We start from the raw sequence: 21211 nt of genomic DNA, 5'->3' as shown, positions 1-21211 counted from the left end.
GAGTTATAAGATAATTCTGAAATAGGGATTAATTATTATCAATTGCCATAATTTCAATTGCAGTATTATTTGGCAATACCTTATTTGCCTATATCGTTTAGAATTATTTGTATGTTAAACGTGCAGCCTTGATCATCTCAACCATTACCAGCAGTTTGATTGTTAAAGTGTAGTTTTATAATTATTTAAATTGAAGGCATTTTGTTTTAAGCAATGCTATTTTCTTCATTTTTCTTAGACATTGTTTGATGAAGGCTGGCATCAAATTCGTCTCTTAGTAACAGAAGACTTTGTAACTTTGTATATAGATGGCCAAGAAATTGAAACAAAGGCATTACATCCTGTTTTAGGTATTTACATCAGTGGCCTAACCCAAATAGGAAAGTATTCTGGAAAGGAGGAAACGGTACAGGTAGGCATATGATAAAACTACAATAATTCAGTAATTCTGTTGCATTGGTGGCTTCTGTTTTCTTGAGCTTACTCGTCTACCTTAGACTGAAATTTAGTATACAAAATTGTAATACTTAAGAGAGAACAAAAAGGGTCAGGAGGACTTAAGACAAGTGATCTATCCTGTGTCATGGATGCTTAACTGGTCTCACTTATTCCAAGGACAAAATTGATACAATGTGGTTGCCTGAATTTGTGAAAGAGTGTCTCAAAGTAGGGAATTTCCTCTGCTTGGCATTTGCATATGATGTCCTTCCATCAGTGTACAGGTGATGCTGGTAAAAGAGGAAAATTTTGGTCAAGTTTCTTTCTCCTTGCTTTGCGGTCACGATAGTTTATTCTAGAAAACCTGACAGTGGTTTCATTTTGTTTTGGAATGTAGCAACAAAGGAGAATGGAAAAAATTTTTATTTACCTGATGCCAGTGTTTTTATTCAATGCTTTTTAAAGATTTATATTGTATACTAAACACTAAGCATTAGGGATGCCTTCAGATTCTTCGCCGGAATTTACTAATCCTACATCTAATATGAGCAGGTCTCGTAGAAGCATCTTCCCAGGTCTGTTAAGGCAAAAACAAAGATGTTGGGCTTGTCTGTGCTATTAATTGTTCCCTAAATGATATTGGCAGCCAGTGTAGTTTGTGCTGCATGTGTTTGGATTAATTCCCAGGGAATATGGGTGGTGATTTCTGTTATTTAAAAAAAAAAATATCTTGGATTTGTTATTTTAATTTAAGTGATTCTGTTGTAGTATGTTTAATTGGTTGCATATATTAATCATTGTGAGTAGCTAAAAAATATTTCTGTGTACTTAATTGATTTTTAACTACAGTGAATGCACCTCTAAAGAGTCTTTTATGTCTTGAATTACAGTTTGATATACAAAAACTGCGAATCTACTGTGACCCAGAGCAAAATAATCGAGAAACACTCTGTGAGATCCCAGGATCTGTGAGTATGATAGATGAACTTTTGAGGTCTTCTTGGCATTTTTTTACAAATCACTGTTTAAAGCTGACTTAATCAAGTTTTTAAATAAATTATACTACATTGATTCAGCTGGTGTACACACATGCTTGTTACCTGTGCAATATCAAGTGACACGGACCTTGTCTGTTTTCAGCCTTATTTTCTCACAAGGTTTCTTAGAAGTTGTTTCAGTTTAGGTATTTAATAATGTAAATTTGATATATATGATCATAGAAGAATGCCAGAATCCTCTCTTAAAACTTCATTTTAAGCATTATAGAATAGTCAAACTTGTGGGTTTTTTCAGTGTAAAATTCTTTAAATATGACTTTTGATGTTTTCTGATATACTCCTTGCTACTTGTCAGGTCATTTAATCTGTGAAAATTTGGTACATAACCACCAAATCTGTGTTTCTAAATCACCTTCTTCCATTAGAAATATCTATGCTGAGGTCTGTGATAAATATCCCATTATCCGAAATGTTGCCATGATTTCAAGAAGTACATTAAGTACAAGAAAGAAATAAAATCAAGACTTTATGATTCATGTACACAATTAGCAAGTTTATGGGGACCCCTGGGTCCTCTCTTAGTCCTCTTACAGTTAATTATACACTGAAATGTAAAACATATACAAACAGATTTGGAAACCAGTCATGACTGACAGAGAGGGCTTTAAGCATACAGTACCCATCTCAAAGCATAAGCAAGAGATTGATTTAAGCATACAGATTCAAAATACTCCCCTTTGTTTGGTGATTAAAACAAACTGAGATTATCAGGTGCCAGTGTTTTACTGCATAGACACACATTCCTCATGTTGTGATTTGATTTAGTATGTAATTTTGCTGGTTTGACAATAGAACCACTGAATCTCCAGCATCCAGATTTTTTTTTTTTTTTTAATCAGACTGGCATGTGTTGCCAGCTAGTCTGTTTTTCTTCTTTTTCTTTCTGGCCAGTGTGTCTACTGCATCCTTATTGGGGCTTTTTCAACTTTCAATCAAGCAGCAAGTAGGTGAAGGGATTATTAACTGTTCTGAACTTTGACTCTGTATGTCAAGAACTAACGGGTGAAGGAACACTTGTCTAAAATTAGTTTTAAATCTTGAGGAAAATAAAATATATGGCTATTTAAATGCACCACATATCTTTTTACCCTTTACAAATGAAAAATAGGATATGAAAAGTAATCAAATGAAAAATATTTTGCATAAAGAAAGCAAGCACTAAAAAGTCTTTCATATCTCATGTTCTCTGCAATTTATCAAGGAGTTGAAGCCAAAAGATTGCTTTCTGCCATTTTAGCATCACTGTTTTTTAAAATTAAATTTGTACTTTGCCCATGAAATTCTGGACTCCTTCATAAAATAAAAATGTTGGATGATCTTCAAGGAGGAATATGTGGTTTGTGGTTGTATTCTGTATGAGTGTGGTTGTGTCAGAATTCCTGAAATAAGCAGAGGCTTTATGTACTAATTAAAGCCCAAATTAATCTCCTTCCCCAGAGATACCTAGCTGCATAGTAATTTTAGGCTCCTTTTATGGTCCATGGAAAATGAAAACTTTCTCTAGGGTTTACTTAAGCTGAAAATTGGATATAGAGGAGTCTCTCTGTGTCCACAGAGTGTGTATGAAATCTGCAGTGACAGTGTGCATTAGAATACTCCTGTGGACAGTGTGGCTAATGGTGGCTACTAAACTGTTAAGACAGACAATTTCATGGTTGCTCTGCTGAAGCATTTGGGGTTGGATTGTTCTGTGGTGTTGCAGATACTGGAACAAAAATCATTTGATAGCAAAGTCTAATGCTGTCACTGGAAAGTGAGAAAAAGCCAGTCTTGCCTCTGTGCTGCTCTGTGTTTTCCCAGATGCTGGATTCAGGCAGAGAGCAGAAATTTCAGAAATATTTTGGTACATTCTCTGATATGAATGAACAAGCAGAGGATATTTTTGATGAGCAGTTACTTCTGGTAAAAGGTTTGACCCAAATCTAAACACTTAGTATGTAAATAGTGACATGGTTTAGTCATTTTCATTTAAAAAATATTACAGATAACTCCCATTGACAGATCCTTAAACACAGTTAACTAAATTAATTCCATATGCATTGATAGCAGCTGCATGTAAGTCTCAGAAAGTCTAAAAATTTGAATTACAATTTATTGACAATTAGAGCTCAGAAGTTTCAGTAGTGTTTCAAAGGAATGGATTTTCTTTCTAGAAATATTGCTGTACTCTTAAACTGTGTTTCTTCTTGTTTCAGAATGGAGAGGTAGGCTCGATCCTAAAATACTCAAACTCAGTTTAAGGTAGTATTTGACTTTTTATAAGCTTCTTAATATTCTAGGTAATATACACATTGTTTTCAAAAGGGGACAGAGATTTGCTAAGCTTAAGAGTGCTCGACTTCCCTTGCTTGAGCTCTAGTCAGTAGACAAATTAAAAATAGCTATTTTTCTGAATAAAACACGTGTTTATTAGAATAAATGGTCTGATATTTTCCCCAGTTCAATTAAATTTCTGCTATTTGAAGGGGGGTGGGGGGTATTTACAGTCAGGTAGCTGTTAACTGCATTGTGCTAATGGGAACTCCCCGAACAGGAGCTTATCTGAAGACTTAATATGACAACTTCACTGACCTTACCTGTAACTCCCAACTTGTACCATTGCAAAGGAAACATGGGTTTGTGTTTTGTTCAATCATTTGACCCTGAGAAAGAATTCCATTCAAGAAGCATCTTAAAAGGTGTCATTATTCTAGAAAATATGAGTAAAATATATAGGAAGTTTTAGACAATAAATACAAAATCTTTGTTTTTTCAGCTTGGATTCTTAGATTTTTGCCCTTCCATAGGTCTAAGAACATTCTGGGTTAGGGTTGATGGGTGAAAAAGAATTTACTGAATCTAACTTCAATTTAAAGATTTAGTACAGATCTACCTATGAGAGATTTGATTTAGTATCTCTCCCCTTGCCTGCCTGAGTAAAGCACTGAGGTTTCATGAGGGGCTTAATGGTGAGAGGTAAATATCACAAAAAAAAATGAAATAAATTCTAGAGGGTTATGTTATCTGCCAAGGTTTAGTGTTTAGTGCTGCAGGAAGCATGGTTTGGAGGAGGTCACCTAATGGTCTTTGTAGGATGGACACTCTTGGGACCAGGAATAATGACCTCTAGGAGTCAGTGGTAGCAGCTCTGTTCTGCCTCCCCTCAAGCAGCTTCATAGCTGGAACACATGCCTAGGAGGTAGGAGACTTGGGGTTTATTTTCTTTTCAGACTTGCTGCACAATTGTATGCCAGTGGTTGGGATCATGATGCTATACATATTATGTGTTACATAATTTTACACATTTTTAAATTAAATTGCTATATTTGAGAATTGATCACACTTTAAAGTATGAATATAGATTAGCTAGGAAGAAGCACCTTTCATGTTGCAAGATTTAAAATTATCAAACTATAATGACAAAATATTTGTGAAAAAACAAAGTTACAGGTGTAAGCCAAATATTGGTACTTATTTTTTAAATTTTTATTCTGTATAAAATGATTTAGTGCATGAAAAGTAGTTGGAGGGCAATATTCAGATAAGCAGAAATTCCAGCTGAACAAGGGAGTGAGTGCCAAGACCTAAGTGAAAGGCAGCTTATGGAAAGTCAGCTTCGCATAGAGTTCTGGTGTTTTTGTTGGCTGCCTTTTGCATATGTGCTGATGGCTCTTTTCACTCTTGGTAGTGTATGAATGGTCCCAGTGATGTAGGCTCAACACCTGCCCCCTGCATATGCCCACCAGGAAAGCAAGGACCTCCAGGCCCCAAAGTAAGTCTCTGGTCTCTCTTGTTGAGAGTATATGACCTCTGTTTGCCTGCTACCCTTCAGCAAACGGTGTTACACTGTTAATTGTTTGAGGATGAAATTACTTTCTAACAAAAGTCTTTTAATGGAGAGGGGGTTTCTTTTTTTTTTTCGTAAAAGAATGAACTAGATGCTTACTGGGATAGTTGCACATTAGCTGTGCTGATGACCTCCTTTCTGTGTTGATGAAGAACTAAAATGAGACCTAGGCTCTAGTTGTAGAAGTCTTACATGGCATACTGAAATGCCCAGTATTTGCTTTAGTACCTTTCTTAATATTTGTGCTAAGCAGTGCTTATGGAATTATTTATAAGTGCAGACAAAAAACCCCAAATCACTTGTCTTTCATTCAGCAAATGAATAAAAACCTTCTCTGCTGTCATCATAAAAGAGGTTACAGTATACTGCAGCTACCTCAAATCGAAGGGCATCTTGATACAGTGGACAAGGTTTCTGATCAGGGAACTGAAATCTGCAACACAGAGATCATCGTTATTGTTTCATGTAATAGAATTTCTGTGGTCTTTTACCTTTTTTAATTCTATTTTTACTGTATTAGAGAAAAAAAGAGGGAGAGAGAATGAAGTATTTATAATTTTAAAAGAATTGAAAACCGCTTCCTTTAAAATATGAAGGAATATGAAATTTCAGAACTCGGATGACCTATACCTATTGCCTTATGTGCAATTTTTCAGCTACAATGCACTGTAATATTTGTTTGGGGATAATTGAATAATACAGGTGACAAGATGGTGCCTAACATAAAAGGCTGCAGAAGGTGTAAAGGAAGCCAGTTTATGGTTGAATAGGTAATCCCAGTTATAGTATGTATTAAGTTTTGAATACTGGGCTCCAGAACAAAATTAATTTAAACATTTTAAATTTTTGTGTTTGTGATATGAATGGAGTAAAATAAATTGAATTAAATCAAAGCAATTTCACAATACAAGTAACTGATATTTTAAGCTTTTCAAGTTAAAAGCACAATTTTTCAAAGTTAAATGGTGTATTTCAAAGCAAATTTATTTTTGCTCAAATCCCAAATCTGGACTTCTGTATTTGGACAACAATATTCTGGGTAATTTATTACTAATTTAGCAAATGATAACTGCTATGCTTTTCAAAAAAGACATTATTCTATTCTCTCTTCCACATAGTTCAGCATTACACTTCTGTGTTTTATATGTGAAACAATGTTTTTTCATAGTCGAATTAAAAGCTAGTTACCTGCTTCCCTTCTAATGTCCTCCCTATTTATAACAATTCTGCAGTTGTAACTGACCCACAGGTCTGTTGATGGTTCAGGCTGAAGAAATAAGTGCCCACTTAACACCCCTGCAGAAGTAAAATGGTTTAGAGATCAAGTCTTACTGAATTTTGCTGAGTTCAAATCAAAACTGTTAGTAAAATGAACAAAGAAGTCAATACTCTTGGAGGTTATATTGAGTAGGATGTTAAGTTTCTGCTTTCTCACCATAAACATGAAGCCTTGGCAAGCAACTTTTATTTTATTTTAATCTGATCATACAGAGCAGATCAATGATTATAAAAATCAGTGATTATAAAAATAATTGCTAGGAGGAAATCTAAAAAAGTATCTTTTTCAACAGTGATTGGTGTGTGGAGACTAGTTAATTATTTTGCAGGTTTTAATCCTGGCTCTGCTTTTTTAGTGCTTTTATCTTAATAATTAGGCTCAGCTAAAGCAAGTGAGAAATTTCTTCAGAAAATAACTATTTCATTAATGATGTTTCATTAAAGATTGTTTCACCTCTTTGATAAAAAAGTGTTACTATTTCTGTTCATTAAAGTGCTAAAAGAATAGAAAGCTTTTGGGTTGATGGGTCGAACTTGTGCTGTAACCAAGTGTGGACTCATTTGTCCAAGTACTGCGCAAAAAGTTGGGGAGAATTTTGCCTCCCTGCTCCCCCCCAGATCAGTTATTTTTCACTATAGGAATTGCTCCTCAATAGTAGGTCTCTGGACTTGTAAAGACTGGACTTGTTTTGTGGAATCTGTTAGGATTAAGGTTGCTTTGTGCTAATATTAAAATACTCTTACAATTTTAAAATGCTTGTATGTTTTGTGTGTTCACATGTTGCTTCTCCATAGGGTGACCCTGGGCAGCCTGGGAATCACGGTTATCCTGGTCTGCCTGGTCCAGATGGTAAGCCTGTGAGTACTAAAAACTTAGTCATATATTGTAAATGTAAAATTAGCAGGAGAAAAAACATGGAACACTGATACCAGATTGTTGAAATTTAGGTGATTTTTGTCTCCATCCTTTGAAACTGTGAGTGTTATTTAGACATTCTCTGCATGTAACTGTTATATGAATATGTAGATCATACTATTTTTGTTTCAAGGTAAAATACTGTAAATATTAGTGTTGGGCATTGGTGTAAAGCAGAGAACAGGCTGTAAGTGCTCCTGTTGGTCTTTGCATTACTTTGCAGCAGTTATGCTGCAAAACTTCAGTCTTTATTCCTTATGAATTTGTTCACTAGAAAGCACTTCAGGTTGCCTAAAATCTGATCTTTTTTTTTTTTTTTTGGTTCATATAATTTCTTTGTAGGCTGCCTCAAGTAGTCCATCAAAATATGTAGATATACATGAAAAATTTAAAAAATATAGATATTTTTTAGTTCCAAACTGGTTCATTTAACTGTGGTGATTCCATTTGTAAGCAGAGTTAGTTTCACAGGAAGAAAACAGATGCTAAAACCAAAAGATGTAATCATTTCTAAAAATTGAAAATTTCCCTGTTTTAAAATACAGGAGTTGTTATATTGAAACCTGAGCATGGTAACCCTGATGGTCCAGGTGAGCAGTGCATACATCAATTTGTCATCAGTCCCAGGAGCAAATAACCTAATTTTCCCCGTGCTATAAAAAGTTTTTATACTTTTGCTCTTAAACGGCTTTTGATAGCTATTAAATTCAGGGGGTTTTTTGAACCAGAGTTAGAGAAGACAATCTGAATTGAAACTATCATTGCTTTAAAGGAATGCATTTTGATTTTAGACAATCCTGAAAATACAGGTTTTAAAGTATTCTAAGATGGGGAGGTCTATTTAATCAGAATATATTTTCAACTGATAATTGGTGCTGCTTAAGCTTATCAAGAGCATTGCTGATCTCCTATAAAAGACAGGTATACAAACTGTCTGAACACTGACTTGCATGGGGAAAGGTGTCCATCACAGTCTGACCATGCTGATTTCTGGAAATAGATTTGCAGTATTGATAAACATAGCAGAGCAGTCTTTAATCCAGATAAGTCTGATATTTTGAAAAGTAAAGAGGCATCATGTAAGCTTTAATGAAGGCTGAATGGACCTGATGTTGGTAGGGAAATATCAGTTTCTCTTCCCTCTTTTAACAAAGAGATTAAGACTTCATTTCTGAAGAAGTTGGTCAGCTACAATAGTATTTTTTTTAGAAACAGTTTGTTATGAATCTTTCATACTTTAATGAAGAGGTTTCCAATTCAATGCTATTTATCTTCCCATAAGCACTGGAATTTGTAACATCAGGAATAATGAAGGAGAAATAAATTGATACTGTAGACCTACTGTAACTCTGTAATCTAGGAGGTATGGCTTATTTTTTCCTGTGAGTGAGTCATAACGTGCATAGATAGGCATTCTCTCAACAAAAAAGGTTACCAGAGCATCTCAGAATGAGAATCAAAAAGCTCCACTACAGGAGAAATTGTATCACTTTGCTGAAGAACTTACATTATTTGAAGTGCTCGCAGCTAAATCCTATAGATTTATTGACTGATGAATGTTTCTGAGATATCAGTTGTAGTTTTTGCACTTGTTCTTTGTAAGGACATAATTGCAAACCAATTTGATCATCTGCACCTTTGGCCAGTACGTTATTTTTCCTTACAGTAGATTATTGGGTGCATTCCTGGTGGTCTTTTAGCTGTGAATGGTGAGAGACCCTTTAGATCCCCTGTGCAGGAAAGCAGATTCCTCTCTCTGTCTTTTTCTTTCTATTTTTCTTTTGTATTTGCTAATACAACTAGCACATTTTCTGTGCTGTCAGTGATTTTTTTTTTTTTTTTTTTTGGGTGGGGGAATCTTTGCTCATCTGAATATTTTTAGTTTTATGTCCCAGGGAACTCTAAGAAACAAGCTTTTAATTCAGACAGCACCATAAGCTTACAGGTAGTTGTATAGTGAGTCTTGTTTGATCGAGTGGCTTTTGTATGAAAAGCTTTTCCTGCAAAGTCAGTCTTTTCTCTTCCCAAACACATTTTGATGTTCTTCTCTAAAGTCTTTCCAGTTTGCTTGTCTGTTATTAATTTTCTTGGAAGAGTATAACTGGTCAACAAAATGTTTCTTCCTTTGAGAAAGGTTTTAGGTATGCATTTATATTACTATATGAAACTGATTTTAGAGTGAAATATCTAATAAAATTTAGTTTGTTAACTGTAATATTTGGGGAAGTGAACATAAGTATGATTTTTTTGCAATAATTTCTTAAATGTTATTTTTATTAGTTTTGTTTAGAGTATCTTTTTTTCTTCCCCTTTAATTGCCCACCTCTGTTTATGTTCTGATACATACAGAAAAGATCAATTAAAGGAACTTTAAAAAGCCTGAAAGTGAGAGCCATACATAATGAAAATACATTTTTTTCAATAAAACTATAATTTAGAACCTGAAATTAATAAACTCTATAGTCAAGAGAAAAGCACAGATAAGTAAGTGCAAGGATAAAACCAATATTTGCATCTCAAATGGAACTCATTTTCATGAACATTATTAATCAGAAGGAAGCAGTTGGAGTGATTGCTGGCCCTGGAAGCACTCAGCAGCCTAACTGTGTGGTCACAAAGCCATTTTTTATTCCAAAGGATGCTTTGTACGTACTGGTGAAAAACTCAATTTAAGAAGAAAAATAAATTATCAGAATCTATGCAGTGATCACTTGTGGTTAATAGAGCTGATAGGTTATTTGTCCACTGGTAGAAATTAAAAAAAAACCTACCCATTTGTCAGGTTTGAACTATGAACCATGCAGCTGGGAAATCTGGACAGTTTTCGACTATTCCATCTAGTTTCACGGATGAAAATTTGGAACAATTTGCCTTGTCTTTACAGTACGTACAAGAAAATAAAATAAGAAATGGGGAAAAATAAGCAGTTTACAGAAAAAAATCTGGTGAGACTGAATTTACAAGCAAATACGGAGTCCATAAGGTACCCAAAGCCTCATATAACAAGTAATTTCTGATAATTCCAATATATGTTTTAAAAGATTATAGAACACTATTACAGCTGTATTACCTGGTAATATTTAGTCACCAACTGAAGGCCAAATCTTTTATGATGTACTTACTATAGTAGCAATGATCAGCTATTTCAGCAATAATTTTGGAATAAAAATGGGGAATAGTTTCACATATACATAGAATTCCCTGTGCTACTGGATGGCTTGCCTGAGATTTAGGTTGTTATAAACTCTGCAGCTACTTTTCTCAGAAAACTTTCATAGACAGAGTTGATAATTCAGCTGTGAAATGCTGCTCTCAATTCCAGGAAAATACATATTCCTCAGTAATGCTGTGGCCTTGATACAGTCATGTAATGCCTTCCCTGAGACCTACAAGTCTGGAATGGGAGCAGTGCCTGATGCTGACTTGGTGCTGCAGAGACAGCTGCAGAGTTCAGACAAAAAAGCTCATCACTACCTGCAGCAGCTGCCAAAGGCAGAGGATATGATAAGGATGAACATCTAAACAGTGAGCAGGAAGTTAGACTCCCTTGGTACCTCATCCTATCTCCCAATAGCCTGAAGCTTGGAAACTTTTAAAGCTAGATTTACAACCTTATTTTAATGATCTTGATAGATCTTTTTTTCCTCTGTGCTACTTGAGAACATCGTGTTTAGGTAAAATATACTGCTAGGGGCTCTAAATTATGAAGGCCTTGGCAGATGATGGAGTAGCTAACGGAGGAAAGTGTAATGAAATGCAGAAATAATAAACATGGATACATGTCTGCATAGTTAGAACAATTTCTGTTCTTTAAGTTGTAATCTATTTTATGAAAAGAACTTGAAGACTTGTCTTGAATGCTTTAGATAGCCATGCTTTGAATATTTTCTGCAAGAAACTACCATAAGAGATCTGCAGACCTTTCAGTGTGTTTTCCTAATGCTAAGTTAAATTTTCTTTTGCAGTTGAATTCCATTATGCTTAGTTACATCACGCTAAATAGTTCTTTCTACTTAATGTTTACAGTCCTTGAGTATCTTTAGACCACCACTGTTGATCTCTGGCTCCTTCCTAGTCAAATTGACCTTGCTTACTTCTCCCTCTGTCTTTCCCAAGCTGTCCTGTGTTCATGCCTTTGTTGTTGATGTTCATTGGTTCCAAAAGCTTTTCATTAAGGGAGTGTGCAGTGCAGTTCTCATTGCATTATTCATAAATCCACTATTTTTATTTTACCCTAATCAAATGGGATATGCCTACAAAGGCTATCTGAACTTTTGTTCTTTAGGTTTGCAAATGCATGTATTGCACCCAGAGTTCCTTGGAATTAATACTCATCATATGTCCTTCTTTCTCAATTTTTACTCTTACAGGCAAACTAAGTTTCTCTTTTTCAGTAAGGATGATGGCAGTATTGCTATTTTTTTGTGGCTGTTATCTAAGTTCTTTGACCTAGGAAGTGTGTTCATTCTTTTTCCTTAGAATTATTTGCAAATTATTGCCATTTTATTTAAATTCAAAAGTTTAATTTTATCTGTGATTTTTTTCAAATACCCAGCAATCTGGGAAAAAACTTATCTCAATGTCCTGCTGTTTATCATTTTTCTTTTAAGGATATTCAGGCACTAGAAAATGATCAGTACTGTTCTCACAGCAGTAAACGGAGAGGTAAATTTTGTCTAATCCTGATTTCAGATGAACTGATGTAAAATAATAAATGAGACTATAAAGTGCTGTGGAGTAGTGCTGACTGACAACATTGATGAAATATTACAGGTGGGATTCACTTTAAGACACATATGTTTAGTATTTAAATGGGTACAGAGACACTGGGTGTCTAAATTCTCAAAATAGTCTACAGATATTTAATTAATGTACCAGAAAAGGTATGGGATTTCTGTGCGTAAGGTATTTTGTCTTGCCCACACTACAAGGCAGTTAATGCCTCCCAAATATTTTGTGCCACTTTCTCCTAACACTGGATGGGTGTCTTAGGAATCTCAAATGGCAGGAGCTGCATGTGTTTAGGCAACTGGATGCTAAACTTAATATGAAATTCAGAGTTAACTATAATACTTCTTAAACTATTTGTGAGTCTTTTGAAAAGTTCATGAGAGAAGACCAAACTCAGATTAAAAAAATGTTATTTTTGTGGCAAATTTCATGTGTTCACCCTATTTGAAAGAGAACCTTAATTCCTGAACTCATCAATTGAAAAGGGAATTTTCACATCTGTCCCTTTTACATATAATGGCAGCTATGGCACTGCTATTCTTGAAGATATGTATGTGCATCACACAGGTAATCCTACTTAGGGCTTTGTGTTTAGGGAATGAGGATTTGAGTTGACTTTAGTGCAAAAAAATTGTAGGCATTAGCATGTACATTGGTGATTCATACTGCAAAAGGAGTAGTGATACAAATATATACTCATTTTTTATGAAATCTGGTTGTTTTTTTAATTAGATGTTTTTTAACTTGCCCGAACAATTGCTATGTTATTTGTACCAGATAGTGATTCAAAGTTTTGTGACTTTCTGTGAATTTCCTTTTGAATCTTCTCTCTTCCAGCTTTCCATTAAAAGAACACGTTGACAGTGTGTTTGATTTGTATTGAAATTACATTACAATATTTAGCCCTGAGCTAAATATGCAGTTTTGTAAGCTGGAAACTCTTCTGCTGTCCTCCATTCATCTTGTGATTTTGAAATTCAGTTCAGCCAGGAAATTGTCCTCTTCTACTTCTTCCCCTGCTCAGTTAGAGGGAGAAGGGAAATTGCATTGCAGAGATCTAAATTATGAAATAAAGTTTTATTTGTATAGAATTATATCTTGCAGAAAGTCATAGCAATTTTATTTTTTGGGAAGAAAAAAATGGATAAACTTTTGGAGGCATTTTTTGATTTGGTGAATTGTTTCAGCTACCCAGGAGGCCTATAAGCACTCTGGGGATACTATACCATTCACAGTTAAATCTGATTTTGCTAGAACTGCCTTGAGCACTAGAAGTAAAATGCTTGATAAAGGATCCATGTATGACAGAGACCTAGAATTCTGTTTACTTCTGTGTTAAACATTACCAGCTGCCTCATCGGGCAACTGCTCAAATGTCTTTTGGGAAGAGAGCACAGCAAGGGCTCTCTTGTATCTAACCCAGCAAATAATTTTAGCTCAGTTTATCATTCCTAGGAAGCACTGAGTGATTTAAAGAAGAAATCAGACAAACATGTTGCCTCACTTGTACTGAAAAGGTTCATTTACCTTCTTTTTACCAGTGTGGAAGTCACCCCAACAATTTTTTTGCCAAGGTTTTAAGCTTGAAACCCATTTGGATAGGATTATTGCTTCTCTCAGTTCAAATCAAGACCAAATTCTAGGTATTTGAAGTTGGATAACCCATTTAATGGGATTTATCAAATTTAGTTTTGTCTGCCTGTTGAAATATCTGAACCAAATAGCCTCAGAGTATTATAGAACAATTTCTCTTCTTGCTTTGTATGTTTTCTTGAAAGAAATCCTCTTGGTAGCTCATTTCATCCACTGCAAGGGCAATGTTTTTAAATGAGCTATATAAAATTATTATTGTTTACTAACTTGCCTCTCTTAAAGGATTCTTTAAAGCCCGTGTTAATTTTGCATGAAAACTGGCTATGAATACTGCTGTATCAATTGAACCCAATTTATCAAAACATAGACATATATTTTGATTTCTGTAAAGGTTCTCTTGTTCTGCGAATGTTGATTTCTAGCAAAGCATTCCTGAAATTCTCTTTTAAACTCATGAATTATTTAGTATTTCTTTTTGTAGTCCCAGCCATCCAAATTATTTTTTGTATAGACTGTTATATACCTTCAAGTACATAGATAAGTGCTTAGTATCAAGAATGGAATTTTTATTATGTAGAGATATTATAAAACTAGCTGCATAATGTATTAGAACATACCTTGTTTGTTAAAGATTATTTCTGCAACTGGATAGATGACTTTAAAAGTCTTGGCATGTTTCAGCTATTTTTCTTAAGAATGAGAGAGAAAAAATGTGTCTACATATGTGGATTAATTTCTTTTTTTTTCCAGTGGAAAATAAAATAATATGTTTATTATGCTTTTGTGTAACAATTCTAAAATAACTGGTTTTAGCTAAAGTCTGGAGGCTGAGAATTTCAGCTGCAGATAAGAAAGCTTTTGAAAGCTGAAATACAAATCTCAAATGTATGATTGTGATAGGAGTTGCTAAAATCTGTGACCTAAAGTTGTGAAAATGTTCTCTTTTGTAAGTAAGCAGGAGGATTGTTTTATTTTGTTTTTTTTATAGGTATTTGGAAATTTATTAATGTTGCTTTAGAAAAGTCACAAGTCTTGGTTCTTTTCCTTAGGGATACCAGGGATCAGCAGGAACTCCAGGTATCCCAGGAACTCCAGGGATTCAAGTAAGTTTCTATTTCATTCCTAGAATTTGAGTATGTGAGACAAATCCTGCCAAGTCTCTTTCAGTATCTTGTTTGTTATTGAGAGCTGAGGTGTGGGGAATGAAGAGGGCTCAAGGAAGTGTCATGAAATCCTTGGGTGAATTGCTTTGAAATTCATATGGTTTTGGGGTTTGTAGGTAGGCTGAGAATAGACCTCAAATCTGAGCAGTGCTAGGTAAAGCTCTAGAAGATGGACTCACCTGCATCTTAGACATTTTGTCATGATCCAGAAGCCAAACAGTAGTTTCTTCAATTTTTCTGTGAATCACTAGAAGTGATCTGAAGTCTTGTCATGGTGATAGATTGCCCACAATTCACACATCCAGGTTTTCACATAAAGCCCAGATTGATGGACGGGAATTCTTTTTCTTTGTTGTATTAATTTAGTAGTACTTACTGAGTTGGAAACCTGTGCTGTGTTTTACTTGTGGCATGATCCAATGTGAATGATAGTCAAGGATTTACTCATTTGTGGAATTAAATATCTGAGAGCCTGCTGGGGCCAGGAGCAAGCCTGCAAAAAGGCATATGTGGAGGCTGTCTGATGGGTTATTGAAAGGAGCATCTCTGGGCTCACATTTTGAACAGGCTAGTATGGCTGTGTGACATTCTTTTTTTTCTTGGGGTGGTCTTGATTCAGTAGTCCTCAGCCATGGATTATGATAGTGTGCCATGTTCATCCATGCTGGGTACACATTACTCTTAGTTCTGCTTTTGTGTCCAGTCACCAAAATGTTAGAATCAGGCAGGTGACACATCTGTCTCTGGCCCATGTTGTGTCACATTTCTGTGTCTAATTCTGTATCAGATTGTATTATGTATTTAAGCTTTTTCTTTCTCAATATAGGGACCTCGTGGCTTGCCAGGTATCAAGGGAGAACCAGGAAAAGATGGGGCAAAGGTAAAAGAACCCAAACAAGAAAAATAGATAAAAAGCTTTTACTCTTATCTTTAATATTTTTGGTTTAATAGGTAATCATATCAATATTTTCACGAATGTTCTGTGAGAATTGTTTGCTAAAAGGGTAATAAGGAAGAACTAAGAATCCTAAATTTAAATTCTGAATCTGGCCCTCTTTATTAAATAAAGTTTTTAGAGCTTTAGCACTGCCAGTAATAACTTTATTTCACTGAATAACCTAAACTTAGAAAGTGTGTCTAAGTATGGGTACCTGGAAGCACAGTACAGACATCTGTCAGGATGCTTTCTTTTAAACTCTTTTCACCCTTTTTCTCTTTAAGTGAGTATCCAGATGACTTAGGTAGGAATTCCTGGATGGTACTTTTTAATCAAAAAAACCTGACTAATTGAAGCCAAAACTTCTTGTGGAAAATTCTATCTGAGGGCTAGCCAGTAGCTTGGAGATACAGACAGATGTGACAGGGAGCTTATATGTAACTGTCCTCTGGTAATCAGGATAAACTGACTCTGGATCTTCTGTATACACAGTGAATAAACTGCCCATGGCCTTCTCTCACATTTCTGCCCTGTGCTTAGAAAAGTTCTAAGCTGATTGTGGTGACAGTTATTTTGGTTTTAATTCATTAAAACTTCATAGCCCTTTCCATAAAACAAGCACTTGTTTTCCAACAGATCTTAGAATTTCTTTCTGAAGTTCCCAATAAGCATGTAGTTAAATTCATCACTGTTTGGTGGGATTCTCAAATTCATGGTTAGAGCTGAAAAATTACTTATGTGTTCTGTGCTTTATTCATCTCTATCTAATTGATTTTAGAAGTTAATCTAATCAATCAGTCAGTGTTGGGCTGCGTGTAGAAATTAGAATGCTGCTGCTGAAAAACTATTATTGCCTCACAGTGCAGGGTTGTGGCAGATAAAATATTTCCTATTTCTCAGTCTAGCCTTGTTTCAAATGTGCCAAGAAATAGGGCTTCCACCACTATTTTAGACAACATTTCTATTGTAAAATAGGTCTTGCCATTAGAAATTTTTCCTGGAAATTGTACCCAAATTTTCATCTCTTTATTTCATGCATTAATTGTAGTTTCTCTAATGTCTAATTTAAAATTGTTTTAATTTCCAAATGTTTTAGTTTATCCAATAATTGAGCCACCACTTCTGAGTGGAAATCAAGACTCCACTCTTTTTCATTAAGAAGAAGCAATGGATGCATGAAGTGTTAATTTTATAACCTTGGCTGATTCTTGAACTCCATATTTGTTTGTTGAGAGATATTGTGATAGTATTAACCCACAAGCTGTCATTCCTGTGGTCATGTTCCTGCCTACTGCAAATACATGACAGATCTTTCCAAATCTGCTTAGGCATGAATGGCTTTGATAAGCAGCACTGAGACATGTTGTCCTGGTTTAACCCTTGTCTTAGAATTTGAAATATTACATGAAATAACTTTCTAAGCATAGTTTACCATTCCTTCTATCTGATTGAAATTTATTAAACAAATTGAATTATATTGTTCAATATAAAAGTAGGTATTAACAGAAAGAAAACATTCTAATTGTCCAAAAATGATTTTGTGATTAGCTGTTTCCTCATGTGAAGTAGTCTACTAAACCAAGCAACTAGGATGGGTTTTATCATTTCAAGTCAAGTAGTGACAAGTTGTAATTTAGGATTTTGTTGTTATTGCTCAAGGGAACTTGCAGACAAATTGTCAGTTAAATATCTTCAGTACCAACAGCAAAAATTTGGAATTCCTGATACCTGACACCTCTGAGAACAATAAAAAGAACTGGTATTTTGCCTTTTCTTTTCAATTGCCAGCTGCTTTTACCTAAGTGGATTCTTTCTTCCTCTGAAATGGGAACTCATTTGTCAAATTGCCAAAGCTGTTTCATATGTGCATCTTGGTTTAATTTAGTTTCTTTTTTAGAGCGGGTACTTAATATCTTACTTTTTAATACTTCGCTCATCCAGAGTAAGCTGGTAGGAAATTTCATAAGGTCATAAATTGCTGCTACTGAACCTCCATAAGACTTACTGAATGATTTCCATAAATGTAGTCTAAAATTTAGTGATTAAGGTGTTTCCTTTATGTAATAAATTTTGTTTAAAGATAAAAAAACCTACTATCAATCTTCATACCAATATTATGAAGTTGATACAGTGATACCTTACATCTTTCCACTATTCGTTCATCACAAGATAATGTATACTGCAATAATGTTGTAGTGTATTACCACTACTTTGATACAAGGATTTAAAATATGTTTGCTGTTTCAGGGTGACAGTGGACTACCTGGTTTTCCTGGATTACATGGGATGCCAGCACCAAAGGTTGAAATTAAATATTTCTTGTTACAATATTTCTGTGTTTCAGCTTGCCCTGTAGTTTAATTTAAAGGGTAAACAAGTCTATATGCAATACTATTTCAGAGCATTTGATGAATTGCTCAAAATGAATAGATATGAAGGTAATATTTAGGAAAGATACATGCTGTAGAACTTAATTACATAGATATCAAAATATAGAAACCATGTTATTTAATTTCTCTTTTGCTGTATGGGATTTCCTATTAATATGATTTTACTACTACTAAGAGGATTCTTCATTACAAATAATGTTTTTAAAAAAATACAAACAATTATGCTGCTTTCTTGTCATTCGACTTGAGTGACAGAATTTTGAAGAACAGTTCTGATCTATTACAGTGAACTTAGTTCATTTATGTGCTCCCCAAAACAATTTTCCCCATAATTTTTGCTCTTCTATGTTAGTACTCAACTGAATTTGCCACTTAGTTTTTCCAAATTTGTATTTTTAACTCTTCAAATAAGGTCTTCAGAGAAGTCCAGCCCTTTTCAAGGAGCTGAATTATCATTTAGGTTCCTACCTGTATTGAAACAGTGAGTATCACAAAGTGCCTTCTATAGAAAGTAGAAGCCTTAAGCCTGTGAGCTGTGGATTGTCTCACCATCAGTGTTGGACATTCTGGCCTTCTCCTCTAGGAAAGCTGGGCAAATTCAGGATTTGGATTTAAGTCTTGGGCATGTCTTCTCTATCATATGGAGCACTTTGACTTCTTTGTGCCTGCTATACATGTATACTTTATATATATATATATATATATATATATATATATATATATATATACCTTTATGTAACTACTTCTATTTTAGAAATTAACTTGCTCACATACATTTTGTCTAGGGAGAACGAGGTCCTAAAGGAGATCCAGGAGTCCCAGGAATATATGGAAAAAAGGCAAGTGACTTTATAAGCATAAATTAAAGCAAAATTAAAGCTATTGGTATCTGTGATGGGGTCACCTAGACTGGCTGCCTGGTGCAAACCCCCAAGCACCTCTCTCAATCTCCCTTCTCATCAGTACAAGGGAGAAAGTAAGATGGAAAAACTTGATGTTCCAGATAAGAGAGATCACCTGCCAGTCTCTGTCACAGGCAAAACAGTGGCTACTCAGGGAAAATTTATTTAATTTATTCACAACTAAAACAAGTTTGGATAGTGAGAAAAAAAGAAACAAAACAAACAACGAAACCCCCTTCTCCTCCACCCTGCCTCTTCCCAGGCTCAACTTCCCTCTTTCATGGGATAGGAAGTGGAGAGCAAGCTAGGATGGTCTTTATTAGCTTCTCCCTCCTCTTCCTCCTCCCACTCCTCCCCTGCTCCAGGGCAGGTCCTTCCCATGGGCTGTAGACCTTCAGGACAAACCTGGTCTTGCATGGATTCTCCATGGGCTGCACCTTGGCCACCACAGCTCCACCATGTCTCCCTCCAAAGACTACAGGGGAATGAATCTCTGCTCCAGCTCCCTCTTCTTGGTGTTTGCAGAGCTGTCACTTTTCTCATCTTACCTTCTTTTGTTGGTGTCCTGGTGTCATGTGTCTGTCCCTTGTTAAACACATTCCCCACTCGTGGTTGGATCCAGCTGGAACCAGCTGCGTCCGACCAGGGCAGCCCCAGCCTCCCTCATGGAGCTACGCATTCCCACTGGGAGCCTGGGCATGGAAACCCCAAGACAACATAATTAGTATTTTTATAACATGCATATACACAGGAAATGTAATTCTTTATTTACTGCTCTGAAAAATGTTCGCTGCTTTTACTGGATGTATTTACACTTAGTAATGTCAAATTCACGCTCTGCTTATTTGGATATTTTGAGAACCTTTTCATTCTGCGTGTGGATTGGTGTACTTAATTTTCACATAGCACAAAATGCATGTATTTTTTGTAAAATGTCTATGGGGTAGCACACCATATACAGGGCATATATAATAGTTATATTGCAAAGAAGTCTATGCTTTTTAATACAGATGCTCGTATAACCAAGCAAAAGAGAGGGAGAGGAATTAGGGGAGAGAGGATAGGAGCACATGAAAGGATTGAGGCTGATAGCAGATGGGAAGAGGGATGTTTTAATCTGTAATTTAGATAAAACAGAGAGTATAGTTTGGCCATCCAGTGTTAACAGCTATATTTTCTCCTGGCCTTATATTTTCTTCATGTGTTTAGACTCATAGTCTAGAATTTTAAGCAATTTGAAAGAGAGTCTGTGTTAGCATTTCTGTAGTTTGAAGAATATTTTTGTTTATGTACTGGGGTTGTAATTATTAATTGAAAACCGCCTGAATTAAGAAAGAAGCAGATCTTCTGTAATTTTTCAAAATAAGAAATGACATATATGAATTGTTGGTTAAATATATTGAATTTGTATCATGAACATTGAGCACTACTTACTTTCCGCTTGTTTCTCGCAGGGTTCAAAAGGAGAGAAGGGTGATACAGGGTTTCCAGGAATTCCCGGTCGATCTGTAAGTTTTCTGAAGACAATTTGTCAATTAGCTTTTGCTTGTTAATTTACCTGCTGATAAGTGTTAAATGTTGCCACAGGGAGACCCTGGCAGAAATGGGAAAGATGGATTACCGGGCAGTCCTGGCTTCAAGGTATGTAGAAATGTATATTAAAATCTTCAGTAGCATTGCTTGCGGTGTAAACATACCAAATTTATTCTATGGAATATTACTGGAAATCAAAATAATGTTACTGGGAGGTGTGGAAATTTACTGCAGCAATGGGCAGACTTTATTGTTTTCAATTGTTCTGTGAGCAGAAGCAAAGCTTTTATTAAGAATGTGTTAGTGATCATTAGAGATTGTTTATACTTTATGTCCCTTATCCTTTTGTGTTTCTCTAAACCTATGATTCTGTTGAAGAGATTTATATACAAGCATACACTGGAGAACATAAGTGCTTTTGAAGGGAGCTACTGGAAAATTAGGGG

At 35.2% G+C, this 21211-nt stretch overlaps 1 protein-coding gene across 2 annotated transcripts in view; it reads left to right on the top strand.

The window, feature by feature from the left end:
• Positions 1 to 21211, top strand: part of COL21A1 (collagen type XXI alpha 1 chain) — a 64688-nt gene that overhangs the window by 9206 nt on the left and 34271 nt on the right. Inside the window, exons 5-15 of one of the 2 annotated variants that reach the window (XM_062488557.1) lie at positions 239 to 412; positions 1329 to 1406; positions 3692 to 3700; positions 5164 to 5247; positions 7396 to 7458; positions 14890 to 14943; positions 15830 to 15883; positions 18188 to 18241; positions 19116 to 19169; positions 20687 to 20740; positions 20820 to 20873. In XM_062488557.1, coding sequence (XP_062344541.1) covers positions 239 to 412; positions 1329 to 1406; positions 3692 to 3700; positions 5164 to 5247; positions 7396 to 7458; positions 14890 to 14943; positions 15830 to 15883; positions 18188 to 18241; positions 19116 to 19169; positions 20687 to 20740; positions 20820 to 20873 — 732 coding nt within the window. The remainder of the gene's footprint in view (positions 1 to 238; positions 413 to 1328; positions 1407 to 3691; positions 3701 to 5163; positions 5248 to 7395; positions 7459 to 14889; positions 14944 to 15829; positions 15884 to 18187; positions 18242 to 19115; positions 19170 to 20686; positions 20741 to 20819; positions 20874 to 21211) is intronic. The other variant, XM_062488558.1, reaches the window with a different exon arrangement.

The sequence above is a fragment of the Cinclus cinclus genome, chromosome 3, assembly GCF_963662255.1.
Source record: "Cinclus cinclus chromosome 3, bCinCin1.1, whole genome shotgun sequence".
NCBI lineage: Eukaryota > Metazoa > Chordata > Aves > Passeriformes > Cinclidae > Cinclus > Cinclus cinclus.
The sequence above is the reverse complement of the archived record's forward strand: the minus strand, read 5'-3'. Positions and strand labels throughout refer to the sequence as shown.